General features: G+C 34.4%; 1 protein-coding gene and 1 pseudogene across 1 annotated transcript; one reads left to right on the plus strand and one right to left on the minus strand.

Moving 5' to 3' along the window:
- Positions 1 to 5145: 5145 nt before the first annotated feature.
- LOC138834171 (olfactory receptor 5AS1-like) lies at positions 5146 to 8999 on the minus strand (annotated as a pseudogene).
- A 2283-nt stretch (positions 9000 to 11282) lies between these two features.
- LOC138833635 (olfactory receptor 10AG1-like) lies at positions 11283 to 14068 on the plus strand. Its single transcript, XM_070031918.1, has 2 exons — positions 11283 to 11298; positions 13119 to 14068. Exons 1-2 carry the CDS (start codon positions 11283 to 11285, stop codon positions 14066 to 14068), a joined length of 966 nt encoding a protein of 321 aa, XP_069888019.1.
- The last annotated feature ends 5945 nt before the right edge of the window (positions 14069 to 20013 follow it).

The raw sequence follows: 20013 nt of genomic DNA on the forward strand, positions 1-20013 counted from the left end.
CAGAGTTCAGGCCCCATGACCAGACCCCCCAGCCAAAAAAAAAAGATAATGAATACTTAAAATATGTCCATTTGTCGGCTGAAGTCAGAGATATCATAGATACTTTAGCTGGTTGTCAGCAATAGGGATGAAGTTACTAGTAGAAGCCATAATGAATAAGGATTAGGAATTAGGGGAATGTTTAGAGTTTAGGGAAAGGATACTTACTAGAAATTGTCAGTACCTATGAGACATTACCTCATCTACTCCTCTTACTCCATGTTGACATAAAAAAAAAATCCCTGGATGTCTGGTGAGTTTGCCTTTAACAGTGTAACCCCACTCCTACAACTTTCTCTGTAGATGGTGTTGGTATGTATGAGACTTCACTGATTGACAAATACTATACACATATAGTGTTGACAGGAATTAGATGATCAGGAATGTGTCAATAAATATCTGATGACCAAAATCTAATGCTTGGCCCAGAGGAAAACAAAAATTTCTGTTGGAGAAAAGTATGGATGAATTACAAGTCATGGTTTTTCTGAAATGGCTCCAGGATTGAATTGAATGTATGTATGTATGTATGTATGTATGTATGTATGTATGTATGTATGTATGTATGTATATGTATGTATGTATGTATGTATGTATCTATCTATCTATCTATCTATCTATCTATCTATCTATCTATCTTGCTTGCTTGCTTGCTTGCTTAAAGAGAACAATTCACCATTTTTTCTTCCCCTTGGTTCCCTAATTCAGATAAATGTATATACGATACCCAGGATACAAAAACCAAATATAGTGACAACAGGGAATAAATCATAGGGCGGAAATCACAAAAGAAAAAACATCACGTACATCATTAAATCACTTTGACGATATAATTAAAATTTATATAAAAAGTTTTAAAACTCAAAATAAAAAGATAACAAAATTTATTTAGGAAAAGTAGAACTATTCAACAGCTAATGCCAATATTAAACTATTCAAAACATGTTATAATAAGAAGAAAGATCTTCCAAAATTATTATGTGATGACAGCATTGTCCTGATGCCTAAACTCGAACAAGGTAACACCACAAAGAAATAAGAAAAATAAATCAAACTATAGGCCAATATCACTTAGATAGTCGTCAGACACACTTGACAGAACATTAAAATTCACCATGATCAAGTGAGATGTTGTCCAAGGACACAAGGATGGCTCAGCACACAAACATCAGAAGTCACAATCTATCACATTATCAGAATGCAGGTCCTAACTATATGATCATTTTAATAGATGCAGAAAAGCATTTAACAAAGATCAACATTCCCTCATGATAAAAACTCAGTTCAGTATTAAGGATAGGAGACAGGTGCCACTGCAGCCTTTAATGAGGCTTCTGATTGAGAGCAGCCACAGCTGAGAAAGGCTTTGGTCATTCTATGTCAAGAGGGTGGACAGCTATTGATGGGAAGAGAGACCTATTCACTGCCAGGATGGGTATATATGCCTGGCAGCATTGGTATAAGAATAAACAAAGGGATTTAGACACAGTGTTTTGTGTATGTATGAGAACCTCGGCTTGTTCTCAGGGCTTGGGTACTGTCCCCTGAGCATTTTTGTTTTTATTCCAGGGTCTACTACTTGAGCCACAGTTCCACTTCTGGCATGTTTTCTAGTTTATTGGCGATAAGGGTCATGAAAACTGCAAACCATACAGTAAAAATCCTCTTGCTTGCCTCTCTGGGAATTCACTGGTAGCTCATGTCTTTAATCCTAGCATTCAGAAGGCTGAGATCAGAGAATTTCAACTTAAAGGCAGCCTGGGCAGAAAAGTCTATATGACATTTATTTTCTTCTTTCCTTTTTTCTTTGGTTGATTCACTGCTGTGGCTGTTTTTTATTTCTGTACCTTCTGTCTTATATGTTTATCTGAATTGGGGAGGGGTAGGAGACGCACAGAAATGGTGGAGAAAGAGTGAACCAATTCAACAGTGAAACAACAAAAACAAACGAGTCATGCAGCCTCTTCTGCTCAGACTGGCTTTTAACTGCAACCCTCTCACCTTAATCATGTAACTGTAACCCCTCTGTTCAGTATTTCTAGAATAAAGAACTTAGAAAAAATAGTGGAGAACTAACTTTGTATGGTCGTGGTCTTCACACTGAATTATGAGATTAACACCATCCCTCACTTTCCAAGATGTTCAAGAAATCATTTAAAGAAGAGAAGATAGGGGCTTCATTGTTGTATCATTTAAGAATCATTGTTCTAGAAATCATTGTTCTGTCTGATCATTTGCCTGAAAGAGGTTTTTGGTTATATTATATAGTGTTCAAATCTGTGAGAGAAGGACAATTTGTATTTCATTTCTAACATCTTATATTGCATCATTAATTTATGTACCTATATAATGGAATGGCATGTTTCTTTTGCAAAGAATGGAAATTTTTATTTTATATTCTAAATAGAATTTCAAACATTTTTTGCATTTTGACTTTAAATTGTTAGGAAAGTTGGAGCAATAAGTGAATCCATCCTCCAATAAACTATTTTAAATGAAGCAAATTTTCAATGGCTGAGTGATTAATTAATAACTCTCATTTTACTTGATTTATATTCTTCGATAAAATTGTGTTAGAGCCATGAGTCAGCTTCCTGGATCAAACGACGTAGGCAGAAAAATCTCTTGCAAATATACAACTACTTTTTCATAAGTATTGCTGGAATTTACTTCATTTGTTAACATCCAATGATAACTCTCAGAAGGGAGACTATTCTCCATGTTGAGTTACAGTGTGCATATCATTGAGAAGCTCCTTGCAGTGATTCATTAAAAAATTAGTAAGTTCTCTGAAAAAATGAAGCCTTAATATATCACCTATGATGCTAGTAGCCCTGGATTAATAAATGTCTTTTATACTCAGAAGTTCTGTAATTTGTATCTGAACTTTTAGAAATTTATTTTCATCTGCAAATGCTGTGTTACTAAAAATAGTTATGGCTGAAAAAACAATGATAACATAGGAGTAGCAATGGGTCAGAGGTACATAGTAAGGTACTCTTTTGATGAAAGATTTGTTATTGATCTGTGATATGATGATTATGTGATATTGAGCAGCCACTAAAATAAATAGATCTGTTCTCCCTTTTCCTTAATGAGTATATAAATGCAACAGATACGTCTTTTATGTGATTTCGCTTAAGTGAATAAAAGTTAAGGCTACTATTAGATAAAAGAAGAAAATATCTTGAGGTTCATTTCACTTAGCATCTTCTTATATAGTCAAATGTACATGGCTTTTGAGCTTTTCAGATCATCTGATAAAATGATCCTATATTTATACTAATTATTGCAAATAAGGAAAACCATGGGACCTAAACTTCTTTGGGACTGGCTTACTTCTCTTAATATGATTTTTTCCCAAGTCTTTCCATTTTGTAACAAATGGGGTGGTATCATTCTTTCTGATGGAAGCATAGAATCCCACTATATATATATATATATATATATATATATATGCGTACATATACATATATATATATATTTCACATTTTCTTGATCCATTCATCTACTGAGGGGCACCTGGATTGATTCCATAGCTTAACTATGGTGAATAATGCTGCGATAAACATAGTTGTGTTGATAGTTTTAGTATGGCCTTGTTTGTAAAAGAGGTCTGTCTTTATTGTTATTGTTTTAAATGTAACATGTTATTGTTTTGTGGTGGTTGTTTCCTTTGTATGTTCTTTCCACTATGGCATATACCCTTGTTGTCACTGTACTTCATTTTGGTACCCTGCATCATCTCATATTATATATATATATATATATATATATATATATATATATATATATATATATAAAATCTGGGGAGGGAAAGGGGAATAACAAAACTCTGAAACAAGGACACAGGATGACTCATTGTAACAAGGATACCCACTGGACAGCATATTGGAAATGAACTTTATAACTTTGGGTGGGGGGATGGGGTGGGAAAGAGGAGTGTGGAATTTGGGGGAGGGAAGAAATAGTGGGCCAATAACAAGAAGGGAAGGAGTAACAATAATAGACAAGTAATGTACTCACTCTAATCCCTCTGTACAGATCTTTACAATGAAAAAGTTTTATTTTAAAAAAGAAGAAATTACCTTCACACAATAAAATCACATAGGACACCCAACAGTTAATGTCCTACTGCTTGGGAAAATGTTGCAGGCATTTGTCTCTAAGACCTGTAGGAAGGGGATGCCTGCTTGCACCAATTCAAATCAATATGGCGAAGAAATCATAGGTAGAACAATTAGAGAGTAGAAAGAAATAAAAGGCATCTGCATGGCAAAGGTTAAATTGCCCCTATCTGAGATGACCTGATCTTGTTCATAAAGAAACCCTATTCAAAATAATTAGAGGTATTAGATTTAGGAGAGTACAGGAATAAGGTTAACATGCAAAAATTTGTAGCATTTCTCTGTAATAACAGTAAATTTTTGGAACAGAAATAGGTGAAATAAATGTCATCTATGATAGCAATATTACAAAAACTCAGGAATAAATTTAACTTTATTGTTCAAACTAATAACCAAAAATTATGGGTAAAAGAAGTTAAAAATAAATTATAATATACTTATTTGCTGGAAGAATAAATATGATGAAATATGCATGCTGCTCAAAGTAGCATACCACATTTAAAATACCACATTAAAAATAATTACTGGCAAATGTGTAATGAATTGTGAGTAAGGTTTTCATGGACTAGTTTCTGAGGATGAGGATGACGATTTGAGATGACAAAGAAACAAAAGGCCTTTGTATTTCTTTGGCAGTACCTCACAATTGCTACCCAAGTTACCACTTGATTACCATTCATTCAACCCTATGACCAAATTCTTCTTCTTGTGCTTTTTGTTTGTGTTTTTTTTTTGCATTGGTTCAGGGGATTGAACTCAAGGCTTGGGTGCTGTTCCTTAGATTATTTTTGTATTTTCGCTCAATGCTAGCATTCTACCACTTGAGCCACAGCTCTGTTTTGGTTTTTTGTGTCTGTGTGGGTATGGCTAACTAGAGATAAGAGTCTCAAAGACTTTCTTACCTAGCGTGGTTTCAAATCTCAACATGCTAAGATTTCAGGTGTGAGACAACAGCTCCAGCTAGACCTTAACTTTTTGGTCATTTGAAAATCCATTTTTGTTCATAGAGCATTTTTTTCTTTTCTTTTTTTTTTAAATAGCGCTTTGCAAGGGCATTCTTCACATCCTTGTTCCTGAAGCTATAGATCATTAGGTTAAACATAGGAAAGATGACTGTAGAAAACAGTACAAACACCTTATCAGTGTCTTGGGCAAAGCTGGTGGTGGGGCCTAACTACGTCAACAGCAGTGTTCCATAGAATAAAGTGACGGCTGTGAGGTGGGATGCACAGGTGGGGAAGGTTTTGCTCCTGCCTCCTGAAGACTTGATGCTCAAAACGGTTAAAAGGATGCGGAAATAAGAGACGAATATGACTAGAAAAGTGCTGATCTGGATTGTGCCACACAACGCAAAGAGCAAAAGCTCATTGATGTGAGTATCTGCACAGGCCAGAGCCTGTGAAGTGAACAAGACCTAAACTAAAAGCTCAAAGGTGGGAATTCCTAAGGATGCAACAAAAATTGCCACACTGCAATTTTAAGGCTTACCTCACCTTCTGATTGGTTTTTGACTCTTGTCTCCAGGTGCTTTGTTTTGTACAAACTGCCCAACTTGAAGTTCCTAGATGTCACAGAAAAAATGATTGACCACGTTGGAACCACAAAAGGGAAGCCGAAACGTGAGGGAGACGTGCACCAGCGACGTGACACTTCCACAGAAATAGGCCAGCACAATGAGACCGAGGCAGACGCGCCTGGACACCAGCGTGGAGTACAGCAGGGGGCTGCAGATGGCCGCATAGCGGTCATAGGCCATTGCTGCCAAGAGGAGGCACTCGGCGTCTGCAAAGCAAGCAAAGAAAAGCATCTGGACCACACAGCCATAGAAAGAGATGCTCTTTCTGGAAGCCAAGAAGTTGGCCAGCATTTTGGGGGTAATTGCTGTGGAGTAACTGATGTCTAAGAAAGACAAGTTGCCAAGGAAGTAATACACAGGGGTTTGTAGACTTGGAACAGCATTAACTAGAATTTTTAAGCCCATGCTTCGCTTCCCACCACTGCCAATGAATAGATGATGAGATATATGAAGAACAGTGTGATTCTGAGAGGGATGAATCCGTGAATCCAACAAAGATGTGGAATCGTTTTTCTCTGACATCTTTGGAGTTTTCTTCTTTTCCTCATTGGAGGTAAATGGAAAGCCAGCCATCTGAATTGACTTGAGTGATGAGTGGACCACAATCTTTTTTCTGCCTTTTAAGGAAGCAAATACACGGTTTAAAATGTCACAGGTCTGGCATTCGGTGTGATATGATTTTGTTTGGCTTTTTTCACTTAGTGAAAACAATTAAAATTATCATTTATTTCAGAAAACAATGGTAGTTAGAATATATTATTTCTTGATAGTTATGAATTTCATATGATGGGTGAAGAATTGGATCAGGAGATGAGATCTGATAGAATAAGAAAGGTGACCATGATCTATAGAGTGAAATTCTATTTTTATAACCCTAAAGTGATGTTTCTCCTTCTAATTGATAATTGAAATAAACATTGGAAGATATGCTCACAGTTAAACTATATTCTCTTTGCCCACAAAAGCATATTTGAACCAATTCAGCAGTGATACTGACTAGACACTATGTTTGCAATTAATGATACAATTTTGGGGAAGTGGGGTGAAGGGTAAAAACTGAGAGCAAATGAGGGAGGGGGGACACTGTTCAAAATGAAATGTACTCAGTACCTGATTCATGCAACTCTAACCTCTCTATATACCACTTATCAATCAAAATTTTAAAGTAGAATATTTATGTTTATGGAAGTGGTAACAATATAATACACAATAATCATGTAAGAGATGTAGGGATTTAAAGCATCAGCTACTAAAAGCTTGTAACAGAGATTGATATATCCTTCTTTAAAAACCAAAAAAAAACTCAAAGAATATTTTTAATTTTTGTCTATTGTGCCACTAATGGAGATTCTTCCTCTTCTATAATATTTTGTCTCCTGAAAGCACAAATAAGGAGATGGATTAAGCCTCAATATATTAGAGTACATTTCCAGTTTTGGTTATGCAAATTTGTGTGTTTATGTGTAGGTGCATGTGTGTGTGTGTGTGCTTGTTGTGTGTGTGAGTCCTAGGGATGAGCTCAGGGCCGGTGTGCTACCTCTTACCTTTATCCATAAAGTTAGTACTGGAACACTTTAGACATGCCTTCACTTCTTGATTTCTTTCTTGTTTTTTGTTTTTTAGTGGTTAATTGGGGGTAAGAGTCCAATGGACTTTTCTGCCTGGGCTAGCTTGGAACTGTGATCCTCGGAACTCAGACTCCTGGGTAGCTATGATTTACAAACATGAGTCACTACTCTCAGAAGTCCAGTACATTTTATAAAGGAATTCTTAGGGAATTGAGTATGCTTCACAGAAAGGATGACTTTGCCTTGTGGGAACTCAAATGGACACAAAATGCTGTTTCAAATCAGATAAAGATGTTTTATTTTTTCTTAGCATTTTCAAGAATTAGGGGATTTAAGTATATATATATATATATATATATATATATATATATATATATATATATATATATATATAGTTATTGAAAAGGTGATGTATAGAGAGGTTACAATTAAGTAAGTCAAGTAATGACCACATTTCATTTTGGACAATGTCACCCCTTCCCTTGCTCTCTCTCAGTGTTTCCCTACCACTCCAACCCACACATATCATAGTTCATTTTCAACATAGTGTCTAGTGAGTAATACTTGTGTACTTCTTCACCTTTTTTCCTACCATTTCTTTGCCTCCTTTACCCTCCCAAAGAAACATAAATCAACAAACGAGACAAAAAGGAAACAAAAATAACAACAAAGGATTTTTGATACCTCTTGTAAAGCATGCCTGTAGGTAATTGGTTATTGTTTGGATTCATTAAATATTCCAGTGATACATTTTATCTTTTGACCACTTTTTGAATAACTATGTTAAAGTATAACAGAACCACAGTAAGTGACACATTCAAGTTTGTAATTTAATATTTGATTTATGTGTCTCTCTATATGTGTATATATATAAATACCCACATATAGATACATACGATGATATATTAGAGCAGTAAATTCATTATCAAAAGCATGATAATGAAGATGGCTCTCATACCAAGAGACTTCTTCAGAATCCTTCTCCCAAAACACATTTGTCCACAAAATATTTAAAGTTATCTGTTCTACAGTCATGTGATATATTATATATAATATTAAAAATTGAATATTAACATTTCATTTACCTTGATGAATATTTCCCTTAAGTAATATATCTTCTGAGTTGTAACAGTCTTTTTTGAAAATCATAGAAATTACAATGATCCTGGATTTCTGACATATTTTACTTTTACTTAAAATCAAGTCATACTTCTTTGGTTTTGTATTATGTGAAAGCCTAAGCAACTACTACATTTAAAAATATACCATCAGTATGTTTGAAAACAAAATAAATATCTACATATAAACTCCACAGACAAATTAAATAGTGAAAAAAGAATTTTGAATGTTAACAATTCAAGATCTTTTAAAATTATTCACAATTATTTGCATAATTATTCACAATTTTGAGAATATAATTTTTATTACCTGTATTTCAATTTAAAAAATTAAACTAATTCATAACTAAGTTTTTTTTTCTTTGCAGAACTGTCTGCTCTATTCATGTGCTCATAATTATTTGATTATTTCTTTTTTGGTGCTTAATTTTTTTTAGTTCTCTGTGCATTGAATATGCTTACCTTTTATCAGATGACTACCTGGCAGTGATTTCTTCTCCTTCTGTAGGCTTTCCTTACACTGTGGTACTTGTTTCTTCTGCAGACATTTTGCAATTTGATGTAATTCCATTCACAAATCATTGCCCTTATCTCCTGAGCTATCATCTACAGGATTCCTCAGAGTGATTTTTTTATGACTATTCTGTGAAAATATTCTTCTAGAAATTCCACTAGTACTTCCAAAGTTTTATATCTTACACTGAGGTCTTTGGCATCTTTTAAAAGAATTATTTATATGTAGTTTACAAAAGAGTTTATTTTTAATTGATTTTTAAAGTATATGTTATTATGAAGGTGATATACAGAGGGGTGGCAGTTACATAAGTAAGGTCATGAGTAAATTAATTTTTGAACAGTGTTACCCCCTCTCTCATTTTCATTGTAAATTTCATTTACAACACAGTGTCTAGTGAGTAGATGATTGCTTACAGATGTTATTCAACCATTGCCAAATCACTTTTTTTATTTACAAATTTCCAGTATAATTGCTGCCACATTTTGAGACAGATTAACCAAAGTGAATACCTAGTGGGTCTCATTAACAGTAATATTCTGTGCATTTTTAGGTTGAATTGAGTGTAAAAAGTAATTACTATGAAAAAGCATTACAAGCAAGGATGATCCTGAGAGAGAAGACCAATGAACACATGCCAAAGAAGCTAGATACCTGCAGAATGTTTTTTACTTACTAGTAATTAATCCCTTTGAATATTATACTTACTGATTTTTACATCAGGGAAAAGTGTTTAGTATTGGAATGTTTTCTAGCTGTTTTATTTCTTTTTGATTCTCTAGAGCAGTGAAGCCCATTGTAGATATTTAATGAATTGAAACTTTTTTTCATTCTTTTATGTAAAATGATTTTCAGAAGTGACTTCATAAAGGAATTGTTTTCATTACATATATTTGCTTACAAATACACTAAAAGATATCCTGGAGTGAATAATAGCATATTTAATGTTGTTACATAAGTAATATTCACTGCAATACTTGAAATATGCAAGGAGATGAAACATGTCTAATTATGTATAGAACTGACTTTAAAAAATTTAAAGCATATTTTAACCAAATCATTTAATTCATTTATTCCCTGAGGAAGACAAGAAGGAAGGAAGGAAGGAAGGAAGGAAGGAAGGAAGGAAGGAAGGAAGGAAGGAAGGAAGGAAGGAAGGAAGGAAGGAAGGAAAGAAATTGATTTCTTAAGACAGGGTGTGGTGACACACAATTATATTCCTAGCAATGGAGAGAAGACAAGAGAATTAGAAGGTCTAGGACAGGTTGGGCTTCAGAAGAAGATAGTGACTCCCAAATAAATTTAGTACCTAATATAATCTTCTAGGTTGGGCAAAGATACAGATGTCAGAGTTGTCTAAAACCAGAAAATTCAAAAAAAGGAGACAAATTCTGATCTCTTCATTTCTCTGTGTTGATAGGGAAAATCAACTAAATATGTACTATTATACTATATTTGCATTATGTTATATTATAGGCTTATTACTATTATTGTTGTTGTTGTTGTTATCATAGGTTTATATTCCAGAAAACAGACATACTTGTGATTGTTAAATGGCAACTGAATCTTTCATTATTTCTATAGGATTAGTATGAGGATTTTATGACCAATGTGAACACAGGTCTGGATTGGAGATGGTGATTTTGTGCAGTGATGGTAAATGTTACTACTAGAATCTGAATCCTTAAAACCCAAGGAAGAGGAGAGACTATTGGAGAATGGTGTGGTTGGGGTTCAAGACTCTGATGTCTTAGGCAGCTAAGAATTGATCCCTTGGACAGAAATTCTGTCTTCTAAAATTTTTCTAAAAGTTGAATGGACCTTAGTATATAAACGTGAAAAAAGATTTAATTCTACAAGCAGAGGCTGAGATACTTTTTGGAAATATTTTACACAAGTTGAGATACTTTGGGAAGTTGGGGACTTTGCTGCGTACATGGATGTTCTAGAAGAATGTATATGAGTCATGCAGGAAAAGTTTAAATTTTAGAAGAAAAATTAGCAAAATTACACATAGGACAGGGAAGAAAACATGCTGTATAGAGGAATTGCAAAATGCAGTATAAATGAGAAAAAAAAGCCAAAGCAAAAGACACAAAATGATAATAGGAGAGTTTGATTAAACCATGTTTATCTTCAAAAACACGTTAGAAACATAAACATCCATTGGAAATTAAATTAATACACAAGAGAAGATGTTCCCCAGGGTACACAATAATATTCCTTCTTAAAAGCAATTGACATATAAAAGGACCAAAAAATATTATAGATTTAATGGCATTACTTGAGAATAAGGAAAAGCCAATAAAGATCTAAAAACCCACGCCTCATATTGTTTCAATGCAAATCGATAAAGGTAAGCTGTAAACAAGATGTTCCACTGTTTTTGAAGGATTGCCTTCATTTGGAGGATCAAGATTCAAACTAATTAATCAGAAAAGCCTAAAATTAAGAGATCTCTACCTGAAATATACTTTCTTTTCTTTCTTCAATCACATGTATTTCTTAATTTACTAAATTATAAAATTAGACCTTTTCAAATAATGGGAATGGCATTCCTGAAACTCTTTCAGATAGCATTGGAAACGAGTACAAAATAAATATGAGAATATAGGCTACTTTTCTTAATTTACTAATTTTAAAGCTCTGCCTTGTGAAACACAGTAGTATACAGATTAAACAATCTGAAAAGATTTGGAAAATTTTCAACGAGGGAAGTGAGAGTACAGCATTAAAACATGTATAGTAGAACCTGTAAAGAAATGTTAACTTCTTCAAATTAGATTAAATTAAAATAAATGATTGATTAAGAAAACTTATTTTTGCCTTGTGTTTAAATTATATTCATGTGATCTGGCCATTGGCATGGAGGGGGTTAAGTCACAGCCAACTGGCTTTAGACAAACAAGAACTTTTACAAAACATCATTATGATATGGAAAATGTAAAAAGGGAATTACATTTTCTTGCCAGAGAATTGTATGACAAAGGAAGAATTGCCATTGACAAGAGGAAAGATATGACAATAATAGTGTATGGAGTAAGTCAGATTTCATGCTGAACTTAACTCATGTATAGAAGGTGTTAGTAGTATTAAAAAATCACTTTGAACGAAGTAGTATTCCAAGATATTTTTCAAATATTGTATAAGTAGAGATAGTTATAAATAAAGCAAAAGAAATGCAAGCTTTTTTTCTTCATTAAGAAATTATTTTCAGAATGACTCTTATCAGAGTACAAAGCTGGGACATAAACATAGTTTGAGTAAGAATTTAAAAAGGACTTCCAGGGGAAATTTTTGATTTGAAAAAGTGGGAGCCAGATTCTAATGACTCTATTATTCTATAGTGGCCCCTAATTCTAGCTAGCTAGCTAGGCTGAGATCTGAGGATCATCATGATTTGGAGACAGCCTGGGCAAATAAATCCATGATATTCTTATTTTCAACTAGCCAGCAGAAAAACAAGACGGCATTCATAGCTCAAGTATTAGAGCTCCATCTGTGTTCAACAGTAATATACACTAGGCACTGTGTTGGAAATAAACTACAATTTAGGGGGAAGAAGAATTGGGGAGGGGGGAGAAAAAGGTGGGAGAAAATGAGGGAGGGGGTAACACTGTTCAAAAAGAAATGTACTTGTTACTTTATTTGTGTAACTGTAACTGTATGATACCATTACAATAGAATTTAAATTTAAAACAAAGCAAACAACAACAAAAGCCCAGTGAAAACATGAGGCTCATTGTTCAAGCTCTAGTGTGAGCATAAAAAATGAATTAATTTATCAAGGTAAAGATGAAAAATTATGGACATGACTACAACAACAGAGGAACAAAAACAAGACAGAACAAAACAATAGATAAGATCTGTAACAGAATTCACTATTGAGGATAATGTAAGAAAGCATGGTTTCTCCCTGTTAGGTTTTCCCTTGGACTTGGTAAATTTACAGCAAGTCCAATAAAAATCCTGAAATTTATTTTATTAATTCGTTTTAATGGCCGATATGTTGTTTCACTTAGGAAATCTTAAATTTCATCTTATCTAAGTTAAGTAAATGGAAACTGTTTAAAAACTCATAAAATAACGCCTATATATCTAATGTCAGTGGGATAAAAGTTCAATTTATTTTAACACGTGGGCGAATTCACCACCTTACATGTATTTTATTTGCAGATGGGGAGCAACCTAGAAGAGAAAACTCGAACACCACCACAGTGATGGAATTCATTCTCTTGGGGTTTTCCGATATGCCTCAGCTCCAGTGGGTTCTTTTTGGCACATTTTCATTCATCTATTTGACTATTCTAATGTGCAACGGCATAATAATACTAATAACCAGAATGGACCCTGTCCTTCGGACGCCCATGTACTTTTTCCTCAGCCATTTTTCCTTTTTGGAAATCTGTTATGTCACAGTCACTATCCCAAGAATGCTCAGGGACCTTTGTACCCAAAAAGGAACCATTTCTCTTTTTGCCTGTGCTGCGCAAATGTGCTTTGTCCTTATGCTGGGAGGCATGGAGTTCCTCCTGCTGACAGTGATGGCCTATGACCGCTACGTTGCCATCTGCAACCCTCTGAACTATGCCCTGATCATGAACCACAAGGTCTGTGCCCAGCTGGTGGCTGCCTCCTGGATTAGTGTCATTCCAGTCGTGATCGGACAAACCTATCAGATTTTCTCTTTGCCCTTTTGTGGGTCTAACAGGATCAACCATTTCTTCTGTGACATTCCACCCGTGCTCAAGCTTGTCTGTGGTGATGCGTTCGTGAATAAGACGGCAGTCCACGTGGCTGTGGTCGTCTTTATCGTGGCTCCTTTCCTGTTGATCATGGTCTCCTATGGCAAAATCATCTCCAACATTATGAGATTGACCTCAGCCAGAGGCAGGTCGAAGGCTTTCTCCACATGCTCTTCTCATCTGATAGTGGTTGTCTTATTTTATGGAACAGCCAGCATCACTTATTTAGAGCCCAAACCAAATCAATATGAAGGGATGGGAAAACTGCTCTCTCTTTTCTACACCATTTTGGTCCCTACTTTGAATCCAGTCATCTATACTCTGAGGAACAAGGATATTACCGTGGCACTGAAGAAACGGTTGCATAAGTTACTGGCATGAAGCCTTGCACATCTTGTATGCTTGCCAGTTAGCTACAACAGGAAAGAATATTTCACTTTTTCTTCTCTTCTTCAATAATGAAATTTAATATCGCTGCTAGCTTTCTTATGGCCAAGGGACACTGGTAGCTTTTAGGCTAACAAAAGCCTCTGGTTAATGAGAGTACAAATAAACTCAGTGGCAAATGCATCCTTTTGAAAAATTAATCTTCCCTTTCACTGTTAACTAGAGTGAGGAAAACATTCCCTGAGCGGCATCAGAAAGATAAGGAGAAATGATTTATAACCATGGATTTGGGTTTTGTTCTGGAATGAGTTTTCTGAATTTTTTACATGCCGGAGGTGTTTGCTTCCCTTTTCTGATTCAGTGCTTTGATTTTTTCTATGGTAAATAACAGAGAAGCTTAAACTGGTGGAAGCAAAGGAGTACAGTCTATATTATTTTGTTCCTTATCTGTTTTAATTTTCTTTTTGCAGTTTTTATTCCAATATTTATTTCTTTTTAGTATATTTTATTGTAAATATACTGTACAGAGGGGTTATAGTTACATGAGTAATGTAATGAGTATATTCCTTATCAAGCATCATTACCTCCTCCTTTGTTTTCCCCCTCCTTATTTTTGTTGAAAAGACATATCCTGCATGTATTTTGTCTTCTAAGAACCTATATCTTAGTGTTCTCTGTGAGTTGAATATAATTTCCTCAAAATTAACTCCATCTAGAAATCCGGAAATCACAGATCTTTGAATAAAGGAAGGGTTTTTTAAAGAAATAATGAAGTAAGGATTTTGAAATAAGATCACTATAGTTTAGAATGGAAACCCATTTCTAGTGATCCTTAGCTTCAGTAGAGAGAATAGAAGAGATTTAGGAAATGGACACAGAGAAAGAAAAATGAACATCTTGTAAAGAAGAAGGAAGACATTGTCACAAATCAAGGAAGGTGGAAAGATTCCCAAAGCTAGAGAACTGAAGGAAGGAGTTTTCTTTAAAACCTTTAGAGGGTCAGGTGCTGGTAGCTCACATATATAATCCTAGCTATTTAGAGGCTGAGATCTGAGAACCCTGGTTCAAAGCCAACCCAGGAAGAAAGATCCATGTGACTCTTCAATTAATCACCAAAAAAGCTGGAAGTGGTATTGTGGTGGTTCAAGTGGCAGAGTGGTAGCCTTGAAAGCAAATGGATAGAGGCCAGATTCTGAATTCAAACCCTCATTGTGGAATCAAACAAACAAATAAGGAAACTATTTTGAGGCAGTTGAACTTATCTCAACAATTGTGAGAGACTGATTTTATAATTATTTGGGTACCTAATTTGAGATAACTGTTCAACATACAATTGGAGAAATAACATACTATTAAATTAATAATCACCTTAAAGTTTTGATCTCTTAAGTCATCTGTAATTAACTATCTCCTGTCTTGTCACAGCTGATAATGTTCCCTCTACCTATATTTTGATTGTTGCATCAAGAATATTTAGAATATTTTTAAATTTTATACATTACTTCCTATAAATTCTTTCTTTAATTAATTTCCTTGATATATTATTTTCCAATCTTCAATTCCAAGCAGTATATGCTCTTTTCCAGTTAGACATGTTTCTTTTTATTTATTTATTTTATTGTGAAAATACCATAGAGAGGGGTTACAATTACATGGGCAAGGTAATGAGTATATTTCTTATCAAGCATTGATGCCTCCCCCTTTATTTCCCCTTCCCATACCTTCCCATCTACTCTCCACCCCTTGGCCAAAATTGTAAAGTTTGTTTTTTGACATAACATCTTGTACATCTCATTGTTGCAATGGGTTCACCTGTATCCCTATATAAATGATTTGTTGTTTCCCTTCCCCTCCACAAATTATACCAACATCAAATACAATGAAAGCAGGGGTTATACTATGGGGGAGGGACATACAAAGCAACAAAGAAATATCTTATAAACATGTTAGAAACAATCGCAAGAAAGAAAAAAAAACATTTTTCTTGGGGTTCATTTCACCTAACATCAACTTATCTGACCTTTTCTGCTTGTCTCAGACATATACTAGTTATTGCAAATAAGGGAAAACATGATGGGACTTCTATTTCTTTGGGTCTGGCTTACTTCGCTTAATATAATTTTTTCCAAGTCTTTCTATTTCCTAACAAATGGGGCAATGTCATTCTTTCTGATGGAGGCATAGAATTCCATTGTGTATATATACCACATTTTCTTGATCATTCATCTACTGATGGGCATCTGGGTTGGTTCCATATCTTAGCTATGGTAAATAATGCTGCAATAAACATAGTTGTGCTGGTAGGTTTAGTGTGGTCTTGTTTGTAAACATTTGGGTAAATGCCCAAAAGTGGGATTGTGGGTCATAGGGGAGCTCTATGTGTAGTCTTTCGAAGAACCTCCATACTGCTTTTCAAAGTGGCTGAACAAGTTTAGACTCCCACCAACAACGCAGTAAGGTTCCCTTCTGTTCACATCCCCTCCAGCATCTGTTGTTATTAGAGTTCTTGATTATAGCCATTCTAACTGGGGCGAAGTGGTATGTCAATGTTGTTTTGATTTGCATTTCTTTTATGGCTAGGGAGGTTGAGCATTTCTTTATGTGTCTATTGGCCATCCTTCTTTCCTCTTCAGAGAGGTTTCTCTTTAAGTCTTTTGTAGAGAAACAACAGTTGAATCTTGTCTTTCATAGGTGATCTTATTTAGAAATGTAAGACCTTTTATAATTAACATTACCATTGAAAAAATATTTTCTGGTCCTTGTGATTTTTGTTCATTGTCTTCCTTGTTGACTGTATCACTTTTTATTCTTTTATTTTTTCTCACTCTCATTTATCTGTAGAGTTGAGTTTTAAACTGATGGATTCTTTCAAACTGATCTTATATACATCTATATCTCCTATGAAATTTATTCTGACCTAATCTCTTTTGTTGTGATTACCTTTCCTATGGGAAGTATTTCTTTGTGTATATTCTGAAATGTAGTCTTACTGGTGTGAAATTGTTTTCATTTGTTTATATTTTAAAGTCTTTATTTCACATTCAGTTTTAAAGGATAAGTTAGCTGGGTATATTATTTTTGTTTTACAGTTAATTGTTCTTCATGTTTTAGCTATGGCATTATATGTTCTATCTTGTGTGGTTCAACTGAGTGATGTGAACTTATTCTTATCATTTGCTCATGTATATAGTTGGACTCTTTTCCCCTCACCTCTCAGTATCCTTTGCTTTGTCCTTTAGCTTGACATTTCATGTTTGATATGATGTTTTCTGATCTACATTCTCTGGAGTCTATATGCTCTTTGTACTTGGATACTTATTTATTTCCCAATATTTGGATAAGGTTTTGCTCCAATTTCTAAAATACCCTTCTTATGTCTTTAAGCTTGTTTAATGCCTACATCTTATTTTCAATGAATTCATCAAGTCCCAGAATTCTTCAAAGTTGTATGCGTGCTTATTTCTTTTCTTTTTTCTTAGTTGCAGTTAAAATGTAATGTTTCCTTTTGAGAAAATGGGAACTTCAACCTGCTCCAGGTAGGAAAGCAGAGAACTGACTTCCCATGTTATATGTCTCTTTTGTTGTTGGTTTCCCACAAAAAATAAAATCCAAAGCAGTGGTGTGTTGTTCTAGTTCGCTTTGTTTAATTCAGAATTCCAAAGACATGTGGGTATCTGTGACTCAATCATTGCCAAGCTGTGCTTTCATTGGCAGAGCATAGAGGCAAAATCCAACAGATATCCTCATACTTAGCTGACATGGAGAGTCAAAGAATAGGTACTGTACTTCCCACAATATTAAAGCTGAATATGGGAAAGCATAGTAGCAATTCATCATTCCACCCAGCAATGGTCAGGGCATAATTGGCCAGTACCATTATGTTGTTGACAAAAGTCAGGGTAGGGATTAGCTGAAAGACAATAATTTCTCTTCTAACCTTTCTGGGCTCCTGGGAGAAACTGAATCTGTACTTCAATGCCTCAGCCCAAAGATAAATACAAAAAGAAAAATATATAAACATCTTCAGTATATCACATCAGAAAAAAATTCATTGTCTACTGCTCTTTTTTGTTTATCTTCTATGAATTTATTTTATTGGTTAGTATATTATTATTAGTAGTACTTTGGGGGAAAAACTGGGATTCAAATTCAGGGCTTCAACCTTTACTAGGCCTATACTCTACAATTTGAGCCATGCATTCTGCCTTCAGTTTTGCTGTTATGTTAGAGATAGAATTTAACAATCATTTCTATCTGGGCTGGCCTCCCAAACTCTGTATTAAATAGCAAGAATAGCAAACATTAGCTAGCATCACAAAGCCATTCCTACTATTTCTTTATAACTTTGTCAGATATTGTTTTCTTCTTAAAATATGCTTCTCTTTTTTCTTTTGCCTCATCCAACATTATATTATTAATCATTTAAATAACTTCTAAATATCCCTAGTGTTTCCTACAAAAGTACCCAGATTTTTAATTTTCTAAGTTTCCTGATAATATTGTTCCAATTATATTTTACTATATTGAAATGTGTGGTTTATTGAATTATTGCTGATTTCCTATTATGTGCTTTCTCTTTTCTGAACAATAGCAGAAAGTTTTACTAACTCAAGAAGTCTAATTCAAAAATTGGTAGCTATCACAACAAAATAGAAATATAAGTGTTTATTTTTCTTCCTTGCTATTGTTTCTAACATATCTATAAGGTACCATGTGATTTTTTTGTTGCTTTGTATGTCCCTTCCCCATGGTATAATCCCTGTTTTCACTATATTTGATGTTGGTAAAATTTGGGAGGGGAAGGGAAAAAAGAAATTGTTTAAATAGGGATACAGATTTACCCATTGCAACAATGAGATATACAAGACGCTATGTCAAAAAATAAACTTTACTATATGGGGGAGGCAGGGCGGGAGGAGTGTAGCTGAGGAAGTGGGAGGGAAGGGATGGTAGGGGAAAAATAAAGAAGGAGGCAACGATGCTGGATAAGAAATGTACTCATTACCTTGCTCATGTAACTGTAACCCCTTTTCACAGTATTTTCACAATAAGAAGCTTAAAAAACATGCCTAAAAGCAAAACAATCATGACACCTCCAAATGTTTCCAGCCACGTGTTAACAGAATCCTAAATACAGAAACAGTTGAAATATTAAATGAAGAACTTAGAATTCTTGTCTTACAATTGATTGATAAACTCAAAGAAATGCAAACAAAAAATGAAAGATTTAGGATGTCACATCAAGAAGTGGTCAGTTGGGTGCTGTTGTATCACCCCTGCAATCATAGCTGCTTGGAATGTTGAGGTCTGAAAGCTGAGACAAAATAAGCTTAGGAATTAAAAATAAAGTGAGATTCTGATCTTCAATTAACCAACATTAACCCAGAAGTAGAGATGTGACTCAAGTGGTCAGTGCTAGCAATGAATGGAGGAGAGAGAGTGTGAGGCCTTAAATTTAAACTGAAGTATGCACACAAACACATTCACACACACACACACACACACACACACACACACACACACACACATGGATGAGAAATTCAGGAATTTAAATAAGAACATAGGAAACTCAGGAAGGAATTTTGAGATTCTGTTTTGTCTTGATTTTTTAAAAAGAACTAAACAGACACTTAGAGCAAAATTCCCAAATATCCAAATAAGTACCAGAAAAAGTAATTGTCTAACAAGTTGGAAAAAAAACATATTGATGTTTCATCTCATTATAGTCATAATTATTATAGTCGAGAAAAACTGGTGCTGAATATGTATTTTTAATAATCCAGATTTTGTTATCCAGGGATGATTTGCTTTAAGTTTCTTATGAGTTAAATCAGTAATAAAAGTTACAATTCTAAAGAGGGTTCTACTATACTAAATAGCAAAGGGCAAGCATGGCATGTATGTGTCAGTGAACAAGTGTCAAATTTTTCAGTAGTAGG

Source organism: Dipodomys merriami, unplaced genomic scaffold, assembly GCF_024711535.1.
Source record: "Dipodomys merriami isolate MVZ:Mamm:240054 unplaced genomic scaffold, mDipMer1.0.p SCAF_21, whole genome shotgun sequence".
NCBI classification, from domain to species: Eukaryota; Metazoa; Chordata; class Mammalia; order Rodentia; family Heteromyidae; genus Dipodomys; species Dipodomys merriami.